The sequence below is a fragment of the Pectinophora gossypiella genome, chromosome 5 (genome assembly GCF_024362695.1).
Source record: "Pectinophora gossypiella chromosome 5, ilPecGoss1.1, whole genome shotgun sequence".
Classification (NCBI taxonomy): Eukaryota; Metazoa; Arthropoda; class Insecta; order Lepidoptera; family Gelechiidae; genus Pectinophora; species Pectinophora gossypiella.
In genome coordinates, this window is record NC_065408.1 from 6,059,642 (window position 1) to 6,077,830 (window position 18,189).

The 18,189-nt window shown below is 35.7% G+C and overlaps 1 protein-coding gene across 1 annotated transcript in view; it reads right to left on the reverse strand.

Moving 5' to 3' along the window:
* The window catches only part of LOC126366842 (uncharacterized), a 46,411-nt gene that overhangs the window by 17,131 nt on the left and 11,091 nt on the right, over nt 1-18,189 (reverse strand). The window contains exon 2 of the mRNA XM_050010174.1: nt 5,775-5,980. Within this exon, the coding sequence (XP_049866131.1) occupies nt 5,775-5,980 (206 nt within the window). The remainder of the gene's footprint in view (nt 1-5,774; nt 5,981-18,189) is intronic.

Below are 18,189 nucleotides of genomic sequence, written 5' to 3' on the forward strand. Positions count from 1 at the left end.
CTTTACTATTTTCATTGTATACTAGTGACATTCCCAAATCCCCTAACACCTAACTAGCTTTATTTGCGGATGATATAGCCATCTATTCTTCGTGCCGTGATCAAGTTATGATGACCGGAATTCTCCAACGCGCGGCCAATGCCTTGGGCAAGTGGTTTCGCAAATGGAGAATCGAGGTAAACCCGGAGAAAAGTGCAGCGGTGTACTTTTCAAAAAGCTATTATAATACGCCACGGTCACGCCGTCAACTTAAAGTCATCAAGATGTTTGGCAAGCCGATCCCTTGGGAGGAGTAAGTCAAATATCTCGGCGTAGTCTTAAATAGAAGTCTTACTTTTAAAAGGCCTTAAGGCCCATATCAAACGTGTGTGCGATCGCGCCACATTTGTAATGGGCAGTCTTCATTGTCTCCTTAACAAGCGTAGTAAATTGTCCCTTAGGAATAAGGTGAAAATCTACACGACTTGCATCCGTCCGATCATTACCTCATGAAAAGTATCGGCGTCCGAAGGACGTAATATACGATCCCGACGACCCGATTACTCTAGCCATAGAGGCAGCCAATCAGCTCGTGACACCAAACACTTCAGGACCCCGATACTGACCCCGCCGGCGTGGTCGACGACTTCCCTCAATCAGCGCTTATCGCTATCGACCCTCTAGGGTCGTTTAACTCTTTCAAATATTTTTCTTCTCACACGATGCTCTGAGCCGAGGTGGGCACCCCCGATACTGACCCCGCCCAACTGGGCACCCTCAGGCCTGTTGCCTTAAACGTTGTACCGGGTGAGAGCCTTCAGCGCTCCCCATTTGTCCGGCCAAGTAGATAATGCCATCTGCGGCAAATGTACAATAAGTATAAATGTTTTTGTTTCCAAATCCTAACTTTTTTATGACGCGATCTCAATTATTGTGATTTAGTTAAGTATCACATAATCAGAAAGAAGATTACCAAATAAATACTTTTGATTAAACCAATTCAGTGTTTGCTTACTGCCTAATTGCTCCAATCAATTGAGACAAAAAACTAAGATGACAAAAAAAATAACAGCAATAATTACAATGAAAAATGCAAAACAGTCACATCCATGTCATATTGTGTCACAGCCATGTTTAGTGATGTCACGACTGAGGCACAAATGTCACAACCGTGTTTTTCTACCCTTGTTTTTTAATATTCCTGAGGGTATTAAGCTTGTCCATATGCATCCAAAATATGCTTTTGACATAAACTTTTGATTTGCATCATAAAAACTCATAAAAACATATATTAATTTTTTTTTGGTTCTCTGCAAACTATTTAAGAATTACCCAGTACCGACAGTTCATTTAGACCAATACTATCGGTACACAACTGATTATTGATTATATATTATCGTTTCTGACTATTGCAAGGACTATCGATACCATAGATAATTTTGTTTCTAGGTATTGCAAGGACTAACAATACTATAGATAATATTGTTTCTGACTATTGCAAGGACTATCGATAATATAGATTATTTTGTTACTAACTATTGCAAGGACTAATAATACTATAGATAATATTGTTTCTGACTATTGCAAGGACTATCGATACTATAGATAATTTTGTTTCTAACTGTATTTTTTAAGATCAACAATTGATAGTCTTATTGTCGATAGTTCGTCAAAAGTACTCCACAGTTGTAACGATCGGAGGAGGCTGGTGCCTACTGGTTAGATACACCACGTCCGTGTTGCACTATGGTATATGGATGGTGTAGACACGGCGCGGTACGGAACTACTTTTATGTCACTCATAATAATTATTATAAATGCGAAGTTGATGTAGTCTGTCTGTTAGCTTTTCACATAATAAACAGGTGGACTTTATTAAATGAAAATTGACATTATACTCAAACTCAAAAATATATTCACTCGGTAACATAATTACACTTTGAATGAAAAATACACAAATACACTTTTGCGGAACATCTTGTCGCCTAAAGTTAGTGCAGTTTCTAACAATCTGTATATCCGAGGAAATGTAACTGCAGGAGAAACCTTGGCAAAACGGCCTCGACGTTTCTTAAAAAATACATATTGACTACAATTTCAGTAATTTGCCTACCTAATATTGGTTTCATGTATACACAGATTGAAATCCAAAGACAGACGGAAGTCCTTAAAATAGGTACTCTTTATGATCAAACTTTGCGATATTACCAAAGTCCACGGGGAGTAGCCACGAGCAACAGCTAGTCATACGTGGGAGGTTAGCGAAGTTGGAAACTTTTAAGACAATTGATACCTAGTGACAGTGACAAAAATATATGGGACTGACATAAGGTGACATGTCTCCGGATAAAGTTCGGAAGATATTTTGATGATAATGATACCCCTGAAAGGCTAAGGTCACAGAGTGGTGATTCTTCGGAGCTTCGGTAAAGGTGTATAAACCTCAATCAATAATTATTTATTGCACATATAACATATAGGACAGTGACGACCGGATAAAATAAACACAATAGGCGGCCTAATTGCTAAACAAAATTTTCTGCTAGGCAATTTTAGGATGAAAGACATCAAACCTTATCCAATTAGAGATATGCGTGCGGGCTCTTTCTTGGTGCAAAGGTTGTCCATCGTCATACAACGTGGTAATGCGGCGTGTGTAATTGAGACCTTTGCGTCTGGAATAACTCAGGGTGGATTGTTTGACGATTAGACACGTAAGATCTTGAATTGTTAATTTATAATTGTATTAATGTTTAATTTGTTATTATATTATATAAAGATTACTTAGATATAAAGATTACTTATTTTATTCTTATTCTTATTCTTAGATATAAAATCGAAATCATAATACACGAACATTTGAAATCTAAAACATCGCTAGAGAACATAATAAAAGCTTCACATCGAGTTGATGTGTTCTGACTTCGGCTCTTCAAACATTGAACATAGTGTTCAAACAAATATCGGACAACTGCAAGTAATATCATTGATCACGTAGCAGAAAGGCCCGCCCTGTATCCCCTATTGAGAGTGCACGGGTTGCTCCTACTTCTCTGTTTGGAAGTCTCACTCTTTTCTCTCTTTCAAGTAAACATAAGTTAGCTCACGACTGTATTCCTAATTTTTCAGTTGAACTTGTGAGAGGAACTGTGCACGTGGGTGCACATTTCATGTAAAGCTGCAAAGTTAATCGCTAACAAATCCATGCTATTAATACATAGCATAAAAGGAAGTCTATCCTCTGTAGTTTCAGCCTAATTTTGGAGGTACATCGACACCTCTGACTGAAGGTTTTTACTTCGATTATCTCATTCAACCCCTTTCAACCTTTGGTTCGCCCCCTATTACACGGGACTTAAACGTGACCAGATCTTAGAATTGATCATTTTATAAAGTGCTCGTTCATTTCATGAAATGATCATATTTTTCAGCTACTTTGAAATGAAAGTGAATGCTTATGAACCGTATTAGCTAATCGCCCATGGTAAGATCACACGATTTATTAGTCGACTTCAAAAATGTCCGGGATAATATGTAAGTAAATAAACGGAAGTACGCACGGACTTTTCATTCATAATATTAATGGCACATGAAATTGTGACATCGCATGTACACGTTATCAGTCCTTGCAAGTATTAAGAATGATTAATAATTAATCTACGTAAATACAGCAAAGGAATAATCACTCAATCAACCATCAAGATTGATGGGAAAAATTTTCACGCAAAGTTGTTAGTCAACTCCCGATGGGGCAATAGGGAATAACCCAAGTGCTCACATGCATTGTCTGGCTTTTGGCTCATTTCTCTCGTCTTTTGTCAATATTTCTCGTACGATATCCGTTATTGTCAGTCCAGAAAAGGTAACATATTTACCTACTTTACGTATTATAGTAATATATTGAGACATAAACTTTCTAAGACCAATCTTTTGAGACAAAATACTGAAGTAATGGTAGGTAATAGGTTTGAATTTTAAAAGGACATTCGGCCTTACGACTTTAAGTGATTCACAAGTAACCAGAGGGCCTAAAAAGACCATGTTCCTCGGGAAAGTTTCATCATATTAGTAATCCTTTTATTACGTTTATATACGGTTTTTATGAAATGTCAAAAAAGATGAGCTCTTGAACGCGTCCCAGAGAATTAAAGGCCATGTAGTATTGATATTGCTATCCTTGTCTCGGGCACATACGTCGTCTGAATACAGAGAAAGACAAACAGTCATTCAATGCAGGACGGTCTGCCTGTACAGAGTAATGGTGTGTTGGCGAGCCAAATCATGGCAGTATACAAAAGGTGTAGTCTACAAGCGCCATTGTTGCAATATTGCAATTCGTCATTTGCGAGTATAAAAATAAGTGCGCAATGGTGTTAATTCCTGCAGACGACATCTAATTTTATTTTAAGTTATACCTGTCATTTTCTTATCCGTTGATAAAGAAAGGGACGGGTAATCGACAGGCATAAAATTTATAGTATACACGTCAATTTTAAGCAGAAATCTAAAACAACCGTCTAAAAATTTTACGTCGGCCAATAACCCGACAAAGTTAAGTAGACAGCACGTCAAACGGATTACATACCTACTAGCGAGATGCCTATTTTATTCACCCGGTTTCGGGAGTCGTTTTTAAATTAACTTGTTGACAATCAGCCGTCTCTTTCTTTTTCGACGGATAAGAAAATGATGGATATAACTTAAAATAAAATTAGGCGGTGTCTGCAGGAATCGAGGCCAATGTCAACATAATATTTCAAATAGCAATATTGCCTTTTTAAATGAATTGACTCAATGTGACCTTATTAACCAAGTTCTTCTTTCAAGCAAATATAGATCGTAAACTGAATTCGCAAGAATCCTATCACATTACATTTCTGATTTGCGTCCAAATAGCGTGACGTTTACCAGTTTCGAGTAAAAGGCTACAGAGTACATTACAACCTTATTTCGTATTTTAAAAAGTAATATATCATGTTATTGAAGGAAAATTACTTTTGGACTCTTTGAAAGTATTCGCAGAAGTAATACGTACCTGAAACTCAATGTTTTTATTATCTAAGTGCTTGTATCTAAGGATTGGCTGGGTTGCTTCAGCTATGTTGGTAAGTATATGATATATTATGTTCTTTAATGCAATTTAATTTGGAAACAAATCATGTATCATTTTTAACATAATACTTGTAATTGGTGCATCGAATACAAATCTTTTTACTGTTAAGGTCAAAACCTACACAGTGCTTCAACAAAAACCTAGAACTAATGGCTCCGTTCGTCACCAATTTAAAAGCACGAGATCTTTCAAATATCGCCAAAATACAACCATAAAGAAAACGAAATAGGCGAACATTCGCAAACTGCTCTCATCGATTATTCAAAACTCTTTCAAAACCTACTAAATGCGAGTCCTACTCATGCGCCCAGGGTTCCGTACCACAGTATTTGAGTTCGTGTTGTACCTATTTGCCAAAATGTATTGTTGTTTTTGACGAGTGCAGTAAATAGCATTATTTTTGTTAAATATTGATGTCATTTCGTGTTTAGAAGTGTGTAAATAAATACAAACTGGATTATTGTATTATCCTTTTTAAAATAAAATTCCTTATCCCACGGTATTACAAAATATAATTATGTCTTTTTCTTGTTTTGACTGAATTCTTAACAGCCCCTGAGATACATACCTACAGTTACTTCACCAAACAACAATTAACAAAGTGATCCTATAAGGGTTCTCTTTTTTACTTTCGACGAACGGAACTCTTGAAAAGGGGTTGGGCAAACAAAACTTTACTTACATCAACTTTGATCCCGTCGAGTTTGTATGCGTGTTTCGGAGGATCGAACTTTGGCATGTATCTGTAGAACTCCTCATTGTCCCTGTACCATTTGACGGAGTACAATTTGTCGCTGCCGAGTTCGAAGTCGCATTCCAGTTGTGCCGATTGTCCCCGGATCCTGTATGAGGGCACTGACACCCGAACTATCCGGAGAAGTAGGGATTCTGTAACAAAAGACAAGCTCATAAAGCCCATTTGGAGAATTCTTGGAATTCAATTAACTATTACCGAATGGACATGTTGGCAATATTGCATAATGAAAGTCTTGTGGTTGTATAGAGTTATTTCCATTGAATCCCAAATTTTTTATTCAAAATAGGTAGGTACCTATTAAACTTATAATTGTTCAATTCCAAAAATAATGTTTGTTTATTGTCGATGTTTGAAATTCTTTAAAAAAATAGTGGCAAATATTAAACATAAAAATATTGAACACTCGATCGTACGGCCGTCTGGGGTTGCAGGGTAATCTACCCTATTGTAAGGCAGTAGGTTACCGTTTATACTCGTATAGGGACTCAACGACTATAAAATTCGGGATCTAAGGAGGATATTTTAATTTGGTCGTTAGAATTTTTGACGCTTGGGGTTGCTATGACAAATACCGATGTTAGAATATATACGGAGTACCGCTCCAGTGGAGTTTTCTTATCGTTAGTACACCGTAAGGAGTCTAGAAGAATCAAAGATCCTCACACAATATCCTTATTTAGTAGGTAACATAGTGATTTCTGTTTTTATAGCACTTACCGTGCGTAGGGAAACTCAGAGAAAATTTAAATCGAAGAAAAATCTTACTCGGATGGTACTTGAACTCTCAGCTCTTGTCAAGACAGGACGAGCGTGCATCACCGAGCCCTCCTCCTGTCCATGCGAAATTCTTTCGACCTATGTAACTTCATTAAGCCGACTAGTTACTTAAGATCGCAAATTTTTACACAACGAACGTATCATCCGCATAAAATTATTGCATATTTACTATTACTGTAGCTTTAAAATAAATGTAAAAACAATACTTTTATTAACTTTTTTATTCTTAGTTTTTCTTGTAAGTATCTTTGAACTAGGTATGTAGGTCCTGTAATACCTAAGAACAAAGTAACATTTTATAGACATTTTAATATTCAGAAAATTGTTGTTTGTCCATTTTGTGAGCAAAATGTATCAAATTTTATTATTTAATGAAACTCTTGAGAGTCAAGTTGTTGTTTGCTAAGTTATTAAGTTGGTACTGAAGTTCGCATGTTCTCAAATCTCTTTATAATATCTTGAGATACAATATTGTAGTATTTTTTTTTTCAAATTACATATTTATAAATATAAGTAAATATTATATAGGTGTTTACAGATACTCGGTATTTCACCCGTTGAGGAGCACACAGGGTATTGTTCTGCACTACTGTTCACTACTGTTCTATATTAAATATGTTTTATAAATTGTATTGCTTCGTATAAAACTACTCTATCCTAATTGTGACATGAGGACTGCATAGGTATTTCCCACGGTTACATAACATAACATAACAAATACTTTATTGCACAAACAGGAAAAAATCAAATACAAAACAAAAGAGAAATAGAATGAGTACAATAGGCGGCCTTATTGCTAAGTAGCAATCTCTTCCAGGCAACCTTTAGGTATAGGAGATATTTAATTTATCATGTTATTATAGCAGGATGGTGCGTAAAAATAAATACAAAGATAGATACACTTACGAGTACATAAACTACATAACAATAATACGCATATAATTGTTAGAATAAATATATATCAATACTTAAAATACTACATATTTTATACTATGGAAGAACATGAGTAGAGTTACCTATCTATCACTGTAAGTACATAAATTATTAATTATTGTTCATCACATTTTCTAAAGTTACAAGCCACGATTTTGGGCTGTTGAAGTAAGGTTTATATATTATTAACTATTATTTGTAAATAAATTGTTTTATTTTAAGTTTTTTTCATTTATTTTTTGTTTTTATTTCTTTATAACATTTTTACTATAAGTAACTGTATTGATTATGGTGTAAATATATTTTCAAATGCATGTTATTAGTCTATAAGCGTCAAATTATATCAATAGTGATTGTGTATTGTCCTTCATTAACATTAACGTATTCTGACGCAAAAGTCTTCTCAACTTTCTTGAAGAATACCGGAATAAAATCACAAACCTTAGTAAAAGTTAGCAGGAAGAAGTATTTCAAGTCAACACTTCACACAGTACACAAAATTATTCCGAGGATAATATTCTGAAATTGTCGCTCCGTTTTTCCCAATCCCCTAATTTAGTCCTTGAATGTTTTATGAGGAGGTTGAAGCAGTACCTATGAGAAGAGTCCTTAAAATACTTTGGATACGTGACCCGTGTCAAGTGGACTTATTAAACCGTGAAACGGAAAAATGGCAAATGGAAAAGAATATAAAAACAAGAGTAATTCGGAAAGTTGCCAACAATTCTCGTGACCAAAGCAAAGAATTTCGCAAACATACGTAGCGAATGTGGGTCCACTTCAAAAATAATAAATAGGTATTTTCGCCGATAATACAAACATGACTTGAGCCAACGCCAAATATTGACTACTATATACATTGCTTTTTAATATTTATTATACGTAATAAAAAATGAATCGGTTTCGAAATATGTGTAAAAGAAAGTAAGAAATAATATTATATTGTTGGATACAATGTTAGGTAGAATCTAAATTCGCAACCAAGCAACCTACGCAACCTGCAAACCCTGCAAATGCTCTATACAGTCATTATTTTAGACAAAGGGTGGCAGTTCTACGGTCTTTCAACTTGAATCGACTTCAGAATTTACATACAAAGTTTATTTTTTGAAGTCAGTCAAAAATATGTGGAGATCTAGAAATACAAGAATTAAAAAAAAACTAGTACTTATGTTTAAGGTTTATTTTATTTATTTATTTAAACGGTACACACAACAGGTAACAATCATGGCATGCGAAAATAAAAGGTTACAGATGTGGGTAATAACTAGATTGAGACAAATGCGAAACCAGAAGTCCATAATATATATTTTTTGCATCGCCTTGCGATTATATTTGTTTCTTACCATCTGTGTAGAATCAAGTTACCAGTCCAATACGCTATAAAATAGACGAAAATAAAGTAACCTCTTACTTAATAAGTAGAATAATATTGTGTAAAAGTTACTTTGTTTACAATATTTGTATGCGGCCTATCATAAAGGGCAAGTCGCAGTGTAGTCGACTCTAGGGTTGGGTTAGCTTAGACTACATTGTCAGCGACACCCTGTCACTATGATATTCATTGCCTAAACATATCTATTTTAGTGGGCTAATACGTATGCATCCGGAAAAGTGGGCCAAAATTACATCTGTTTGGTCCCCACAGGATCGTCGACGTCATGGCAGACCACGACGACGGTGGAGGGTCGAGCTGGACGCCTTCCGGCACACTTGGTAGAACGATGCCCAAGACAGGGAGGGTTGGAAAGAAAAGGGGGAAGCCTTTGCCCAGCAGTGGGACATTAATTAGGCTTCAGAAAAAAAAATACCTAAAATGGCTGCTTGTCTACAAAGTTCATAAATACCGAAGTTGTTTCATTCCAAAATATATTTTTGCAGGTTTTAATATAAGACAAAGGAGATCGAATAAGGCTGCAATGTGCTAAAATAGTGGAAACAAAGCTTGCTAAGTCTGGCCAAGTTCCAAAGATTGTAGGTGTCCTACTTGCAGCCGAAGTTTATAGTCCTTACCGCATTTTGTAGATTGAATTGTTTTAATACTGCAAGTTTTACTTCGCGTCTTTTGTACTTCTATTTGTAAAGGCGAACCTAATGTTTTTCTTTAGGTAGATAAAATTTCAAAGTAATTTGCACCATATTTGAGGGGTATTTAGTGACTCAAACATCAGGGTTGACCGAATGAGAGCTTTCAGTGCTTCCCGTTTGTCCTACCAAGTGATTAATTATTGTTTGATGTGAATTATAAGTAATAGATGCCTAGCAACGCATTCACTACTAAGCCAGACAAACAGAGAGCGCTATGTGCTCAGCTGGTTCATGTTTTAACTATTGTCCTTGAATATTTGCCGTAAAAGTATTAATTCGTTCCATCTTTGTAATGGTAAACATGTGAAATTTTGAATAAGTACCATGAAACAGACTATTAGGCTACTGTAGGGAGCGCTGGTAAATTGTAATAAAACCCCACACAAACAATTGAATGAACTGTATTACTTAGGTTATTATATTAAATTACAAGATCCAAACATTCAGACGCGTTGGCTTGCTCGCGCTAGAGATGTGACTGACCATAAATGGTAGACTATTAGGTATGTCCCATACAGCTACAACCCCAAGTCGTAGCCCAATTTCAATTTTTATTTAAATAACGCACTAGTGAGTCGTGGGCGATATATTAGAGTAAGACCACACGTACCGTTCTGGGCTCGTTGAGACGCCTGAGCGACGACACTCCGTGATTCCTATAATAAATTACAACAACATGCATATTGCGAATTCGCGGCGCTCATTACAATTAAATTATAACGTTGCGACGACGCAACGTAACGGCAATGCCCGTGTAGCCTCTTTTTTATTTCATATACTTATGTACAGTCATGAGCAATATAATGTACCCACTTTAGGACTCTGTCGCACTAACATATTTGACATTTAGTGAGACTTACAGTTCAATTTGTCAAAAAAGCTAATGTGACATGGTACCTAAGTGTATACATATTAATGCTCGTGACCCTACAGTCATGAGCAATATAATGTACCCACTTTAGGACTCTGTCGCACTAACATATTTGACATTTAGTGAGACTTATACAGTTCAAATTGTCAAAAAAGTTAATTTGATATGGTACCAAAGTGTATACATATTAATGCTCGTGACCGTACAACAAGATTAAATTATGTCAAAAGTAACAACTCATCGAAATGCACCCGAGGGCCGCACCTTAACTTCGTTAAGTAAGTTTGTTCTTAAGTTGACACGTTACCGTCCCAAGTTTAAAATGACGGTGTTAATGTCGAGAGAAAAACTCTTCAAATGAAGATAAAAAAATGGAACAAATTCACACAATATAATAAATGTAAGTAGTTAAGAGAACTATTTAAGCAAAAGCATTTCTTTGGCGATTTGAAATAGTTCATGTTTTTTTTTTTGACCTGAGTTATTGTAGATTTGCCGCAGATGGCATTAACTACTTGGCCGGACAAATGGGGAGTGGTGAAGGCTCTCACCCGGTAATAGTTCATGATAATGTAAGTAGTTTTAACAAAAAAGAAGTATATTTTTGATATCAGAAGCATCGCTACTACCACTAGCGTCTGTTAGAAGTAGTGTATGAACCTTTGATGAAAGTGTATGAACGTATAATTAGCTTGTATTTGTTATATGGATTTACAATAATTCCCCGTTTCTATCTTCACAATAACAATACTACTGACTATGCTCATTAATGATATACGTGAAACCTAGGAGAGACCTCATTATATCACACGCTAAAACAACACTGCACCCGACAACATAGTACGAAACAGCGAACTATAATTTGACTTCAAACAACTCGTTCATAGTTACCTTTGTGTCTTCAACCGTCAACTTAAAGAGCAGAGTTTCAAAGATTAAACATAAGTTGGTTAAGGTTTAACAAGCCTTGCCTGTGTTCACCTTAAGTGATAGTTTCAGAGTCCGGTTTGCACAGTGCCCGAGGGAAATAACCTGAGATAGATAAATATTTGCTCAACGGACCTCTCTGTCATAACTATACAATTGTATGTTTAATTATGTTATTTCGACATTTGTTTAAGCTTTGTTCTCTTTCAACGTTTGCGTAATTTTAAAGTTAATGTTTTATCTCGAAAAATAAAGGAACATTTAAAAGGCTATACGCGTTTGCTTTGTATTCTTCATCTTCTATCGTGTGGATTGTGAGGTGGATTACCAACCCCATCAACCCTGTGTCAGGGTTACTATTCAGCCGCCAAAGGCCCCTGATATGGCTCATGTAACGACTTATTACTTACATCAGTAAGTAGTAACCGGTACCAACGGCTTAACGTGCCTTCCGAAGCACGGATCGTCTTACTTTCGGACAATCAGGTGATCAGCCTGTAATGTCCCAACCAAACTAGGGACCATAAAGTAATTTTTGTGATATGTCCCCACCGGGAATCGAACCGGAGCACGGAGGTCGTAGCTTTATGTTTATGAAACAATACTTTTTACGACGATTGTTAATTTTATCGATTAGTGTAAGGAAAATGTGGAAAGATATAAGTAGGTACCAACATAACAATACGAGTACTGGCACAGTAGCAACATAACGAAACAAAACGAATACATTAGCAAATTCTGAATGCATTAGGCTGGCTAAGCAATTAACCGGAAATAAAAATAGATGTTTAATGGGAAATCGGTTCCACATCAGAAAACAGTCTGCACATGACATATTTGTCGATTCTATCTGGCTTATAAACATAAGGTCACGACTATATCTCCATTGGGGTAGTCAGAGGTACATCCATTGCAATATGAACTATGTACCCACAGTTCAACGAGCTTTCTGTTAGGTAAGAGTGATAGGTAAACAAGTATGTTAGTGAAAACTGCACTAAAGATAAATTAATAACTGACTAAATTAATAAATTGATTAGGTTATTGATGGCATATTAAAAGGTAGTCTTGTGCAGCGTAAAAAAATCAAATATCGACTATCATGCAATGAGATCCGTCCCACTCAACACTGGAAAGCTAAAAACCTTAGTTCGAAAATTACCATTGTATGCAGTATCTTATGAAAAGTAATGATAAAATTGCAGCCTATCACATACAATATACATTTCCAGTAAATTGGCTATGGCATTTAAGAAACAGTAGAGCTATCGTAGTTACCTGCTTGCAGGAGTAGTAAGTAGTAAAAGAGAGTGAGGGTGAACCGGCGACAGCGGTTTTCATACAAAATTTCCAACCACGTTCTTCTATTCCGTAAGCAAAATGTATACTTATTACACGTGTATGTGGTTACGATAGAGAAATACCTATATGGGTGTGTATACAGAGTGAAAGGGGAATCGATAGTTGTGCTACCCAAAACAATTATAGAAGATTGTCTATAGGTGCAGGATTTTGTACGCTGCGGCGGCAATACAAATTCACAGTGCCCGCGGCACGGGTTGAGCGCCGCGTGCAGCAAGAATTATATCCAGACTTTAGACCAATAGCCAATAGCAATATATTTAGAAAAGTAACATATTTACCTTTATCGAAATGCTACAGCATTATTGTAGTTGAATTGCATTCTATTATGTTAACCGCAAAAAAATACATGCAATTTTGCAGCTGGCTTCAAGATCAAAGGCAGTCTGACCGTAACAGCTTTACTCATAGAAAAAAAGACACTCTTTATGTCGTAGAGTATACTAAATAAATAGCCCACTGCCTAAAGATCAACAACTATGACTTACCTAAGCGTTTTCACCCTTGCTGATAAACTATTTGATAGCTTATCTACCAGATAAGTTCTGGTTAGTAGGTCTATCAGCCAGATAAACTACAACGCAGTATATCAACAACATACGGTGAAATAAATCCTAAGTCTAAGTTACGTTTTGTTTCAAAACTTTACCTACACCTAAATAGGTCATGTAATCAGGAAAATGTATTGCAGCAATTTTCATGTTCATTTCTGGACAGTATAATTGTGCTTTATCAACCAATTTTATTACATTAAAACAGTTCTTTGTACCTACAAAGTAAAGAAAGAAAATCTGATATGCTTAAATGAATTTTGTTTGTATAGTACTTACCCGTGGGAAACTCACAAAGAGAAAATTTTAATAGAAAAAGATTCTGAGTCGGATGTGACTTGAACCCGCAGCATGGACGGTCAGGAGCATTAATATGTATACACTTTGGTACCATGTCACATTAACTTTTTTGACAAATCGAACTGTAAGTCTCACTAAATGCCAAATATGTTAGTGCGACAGAGTCTTAAAGTGGGTACCTTATTAATTGCTCATGACTGGACAGGAGGAGAACCCGATGCTGGTGACCTACCTCCCTGGTCTAACAGAAAGCTCGGTGAGATGTGGGTACTTAGTTCATTTTGCACTGGATGTACCTTTGACTACCCCCATTTGGATATAGCCGTGAGCTTACGTTATGATGTTTACGTAAAAAATCAAGATTTGTGACGATTATTTTTATAATTTCTAAACATTGTTCAGTTTTCCGGCTTTAGCAAAGTAACATTACGAAGAGGAAGGTTGTAGTCGCCTTTCTTTGAAACTATAACAATGAATTCTATCGTCGTAAAGTGGTTCCCTTTCTTTAGTATAAGGTAATTACGACCCAAGTTTTTGAATAAATTGAGTTTGCGTATAGTTGTACACGATACCCCGATAAATTGTTGACCTTTGATAAGCTCGTGAACTACAATACAGTACACTATAAAAACTCTTTACTGCACTTAAAACATATAAAAATACATATTATAATTAGATAGGTACCTAACTACTATACTAGTATAGGTAACTACTTTGTCCTGGTAGCTTAGGTACTACTACCGGCGCAAAATCATAAATGATAATCACGTGCTTAGCGGTAAAGAAAACCATCGTGAGGAAACCCACATTCCCGAGAAATGCATTTTAGGAGGTATGTGAATTAACCTGTATTGGGCTGGTTTTCCCTTCGCGGGTTGGAAGGTCAGACAGTCAGTCGCTTCTGTAAAAACCGGACCAGTCAAATCTTCAGGCTAGGTAAGCGGACCCCGTAAAACACAGGATAGTGCTAGGGTGATGATTTTTATATTTCACTTTTTTTATTCATAGAATATGCGCCGCAGAAACACTATCTGTAGTCTCTCTATCTGTACCTGTAGTGCAGTTATCTGTTAACACGTTAACATACGTTAAAGTTGGCGTATAAAATGCGCGTTGCGGCCTTCATCTTTTCATTTCATTATCACCTCTATGATGACCGTAGGTATCTATTTCCTATATCATAATATTCTTCAGACTAGCATTATGTCTAGTCTTTTAACGTTAAATAAAGTTATTTCTTGTTCAACTTTAAATGTAAGGGAAATAGGAACAAATGGGTGATTTCAAATTCTGTTCTCATAGGTAAGTACGTGCTCAGCATTGGATTCAAGAAGATTATATTTTTCTTTTACCAGATATAAGTAAATATAAATCCGACGATACAGCTTTACCATTCGTGTACGGTCACGAGCATTAATAGGTATGTATACACTTTGATACCATGTCACATTAACTTTTTTGACAAATTGAACTGTAAGTCTCACTAAATGTCAAATATGTTAGTGCGACAGAGTCCTAAAGTGGGTACATGATATTACTCATGACTGTACCTAATGAATCAATTTGTTATTTAGCGGGTTTCTGAACTATGGAAATTTTAATGTATTTTTACCAAAAATGTGTAAAAGTGTGTTGTGTAAGTGTGGATTGTGTGTGTAGTGTGTGATACTGTTGTCCGTCTTAATGACATGTATTTGGAGATTATTTCATTCTGTTATTATTATTCTGTGTATTATTTAGAATTGAAACAAAGGTTTACCCATTAAGGAATGAAACTTGTTTCGTTTAGAAACGGCTCTACAAACTAAAATGTCTGATGTACGTAAGTAAAATTTTCAATAGAGATTTGGAATACTGAAATAACAATTTCACATATATACCGGTAATAATTTAATCAATTATTATGTACTTTTAACACAATTACTTACATCATTAAATCTAGAATAATAATTTAACATTTTGAGTAAGAAATGCACACTAAGTAGCATTGGCGAGTCTAAAAAGGGGATATTAGATATCTAATAGAATGCGATTTGATTGTCTACCTCTAGAGTAAAATATCCCTCAAGTTATCTTCAAGAACGCTTATAGATAGCCTCTAGCCAAGTGGGCACAACCTTGTAGCTATTCATAAGAAGGAGTTAAGAACGCACGAATAGATAGAGTTAAGAGTTGAAAATTTTCAAAGTCTAAAGGCGTACTTCTAGAGTCTTTCTAAACTGTTTATAGACCACAATGTGCACTAGTAGATAGTCTATAGATAATGTTAAGAGCTAAACAGAAATCTTTGCATGTGAAGTTTTAAGACCAAATTTTCTTAACATTAACAGCTTTAAGATAATTTTTATTTGAAATAGACAACGATTCATAATGGCGCAGATCTCACAAGAGTAAAAGTTAATATTACAACATGGCGTTACAAATTTCTAAATTCCTATTTATTTACCGCTTATACGGGCTGATACTGTCACCTAGACATGAAAAACCTAATGCGGATGAAAGTTTCTCGTGGAATTTGTGTAAAACTCTCTGAAAATAAGAGCGCCCGCTTTAAATGTAATATTTAATTAATAATTTACCAAATAAAAAAATATTTTGTAAAAATAATATTTTTTAAATTAGATTCAAATGCTTTAACCATTTATTTCATTCATAATATAGTATTTTAAAACGTGTAGAATGATTTATTAGACATAATTTATTCATAAAAACACGAATAAATAGTTCGTTATAATAATGTAAAAACGTATCAAGCAATAAAAATGGCGTCTAGTTAAAATTGTCTAGAAAATCTATTCCTTTAGAACAAACATTCTAAAGAATTGTCTGTAGTATGGCTCTAGATAATGACAAGACTATTTGTACTTGTTACATACTAAACTTACTAGTCGAAGAAAAAACAGGTTTATGAGTGATTTAAGATTGCCTATAAACTGTCATTTTTGTATACTGTTTTATCTCTTCGGAGTATTTCTAGACATTCATCAGAGAACTGTATTTTTTACGTTGTGAACAATTATGGATAGAATTGTGCAGAAGCAATCTATTGCATTAATTGACGAGGGAAAGAAAAATATTTTTATTTGTAAACAATGCGAAATATAATCTTAAGTCATTTAGATCTTTCGTTAAATTCAGTCTAGTATGGTTTAAAGAAGGCGATAAAATGTATGAGTGGTATTACATCTATCCAAAAATACTCAGACGATAACCTCTTGTATATAAACATAGTTATGTACTTTGTTTTTAACTCCCGTGGAGACACTTCGTGCGTATGCGTAACCCTGTGATATTAGCGTCAAAACGATATTGAATTCTCTTTTATAAATAAACCTACCATTTGTAACATTTTTCAAATTTTTGTGTTCATCATTATCCACCTTAGGATTTTGTATCATAAGTGGCTGCAAATAGTTTCTCGATTTGTAGTTCTGCCTACCCCTTCAGGGAATACGGGCGTGAGTTTATGTATGTATGTATTTTAATATATTTTTTTATTTAAATATAAAGAAATTTAATGATAGACGTTCTGTACGTTTTTCTACCTCTTAGGTGAATTTTATTATTGGACTTACTTGCAATATTAGAGATTCCTAGAGTTTTAGTTTTTTTCAAATCTAGCATATTTCTTTTTTTTTACTGGTATATAATGACGATGACACAGGTCCGTTATTTTCTCCTGATATTATTCATTTTCCAAAATAGAACTCGCTATTGCAAAATAGAATTCACTTTTATCCGTGCGGCGACGGAGAAAGAATACGATTGTCGCCGCCCCCCTCTTCCCGTGGATGTCGTAAGAGTTGACTAAGGGTAATTCCAAACATAACACCTCTTTTAGCTGGTGGTAGACCTCGCCACCTGGTTAGCTACCACCCTCCCGCCGGAGCCAGGCGCCAAGCCACTTGCTGCGTTCCGTCTGTGCGCGGGAGTACCAGTGCCTTTGGGGGATGTAAGGGTATCAGTTGTGTTGCTTAGAACCGATTTGGTTCCTTAAGCGACGTCAGGCCGGGAAGCTCCCTCTGGAGGGTAGTGGGATTCGAGGCACGGTCTTGCCGGTGGCCGACCGTAGGTAGTTGGGGGCCCTGTGGTATTCCGTCAATCAGCACACGACCCTAAAATGATTTGTGACCGCAGTGCAGTAATAATAAGGTCGCTTTTTCTAAACTTCATTTTTGTGCATTTCTTTTGTCTATGGTGGTGGTTTGGTGGTTTGTCCATGGCAATCCGTCAATCAGCATACGACCCTACAACTACCAATAACAATCACAGTGAAGTAATAATAAAGTCGATTTTTGTTTGAATAAAAGTTATGATTGACAAATAAGTTTTAAATTTAAATTGGTGGATAGATTAATACCCCTCTTACAGGTATAAGTGACAAATCGCTTCACCAGCCCCCTCCATCTCAAAGGCACCACCACAAAGATCACCTTTATACTCGGCGCTGCGTCAATTTGTACACATCCATGAATAATATAAAATGTTATGTCATTACGATCTAAGAAATTAACACATTCAAGGTCCTCTA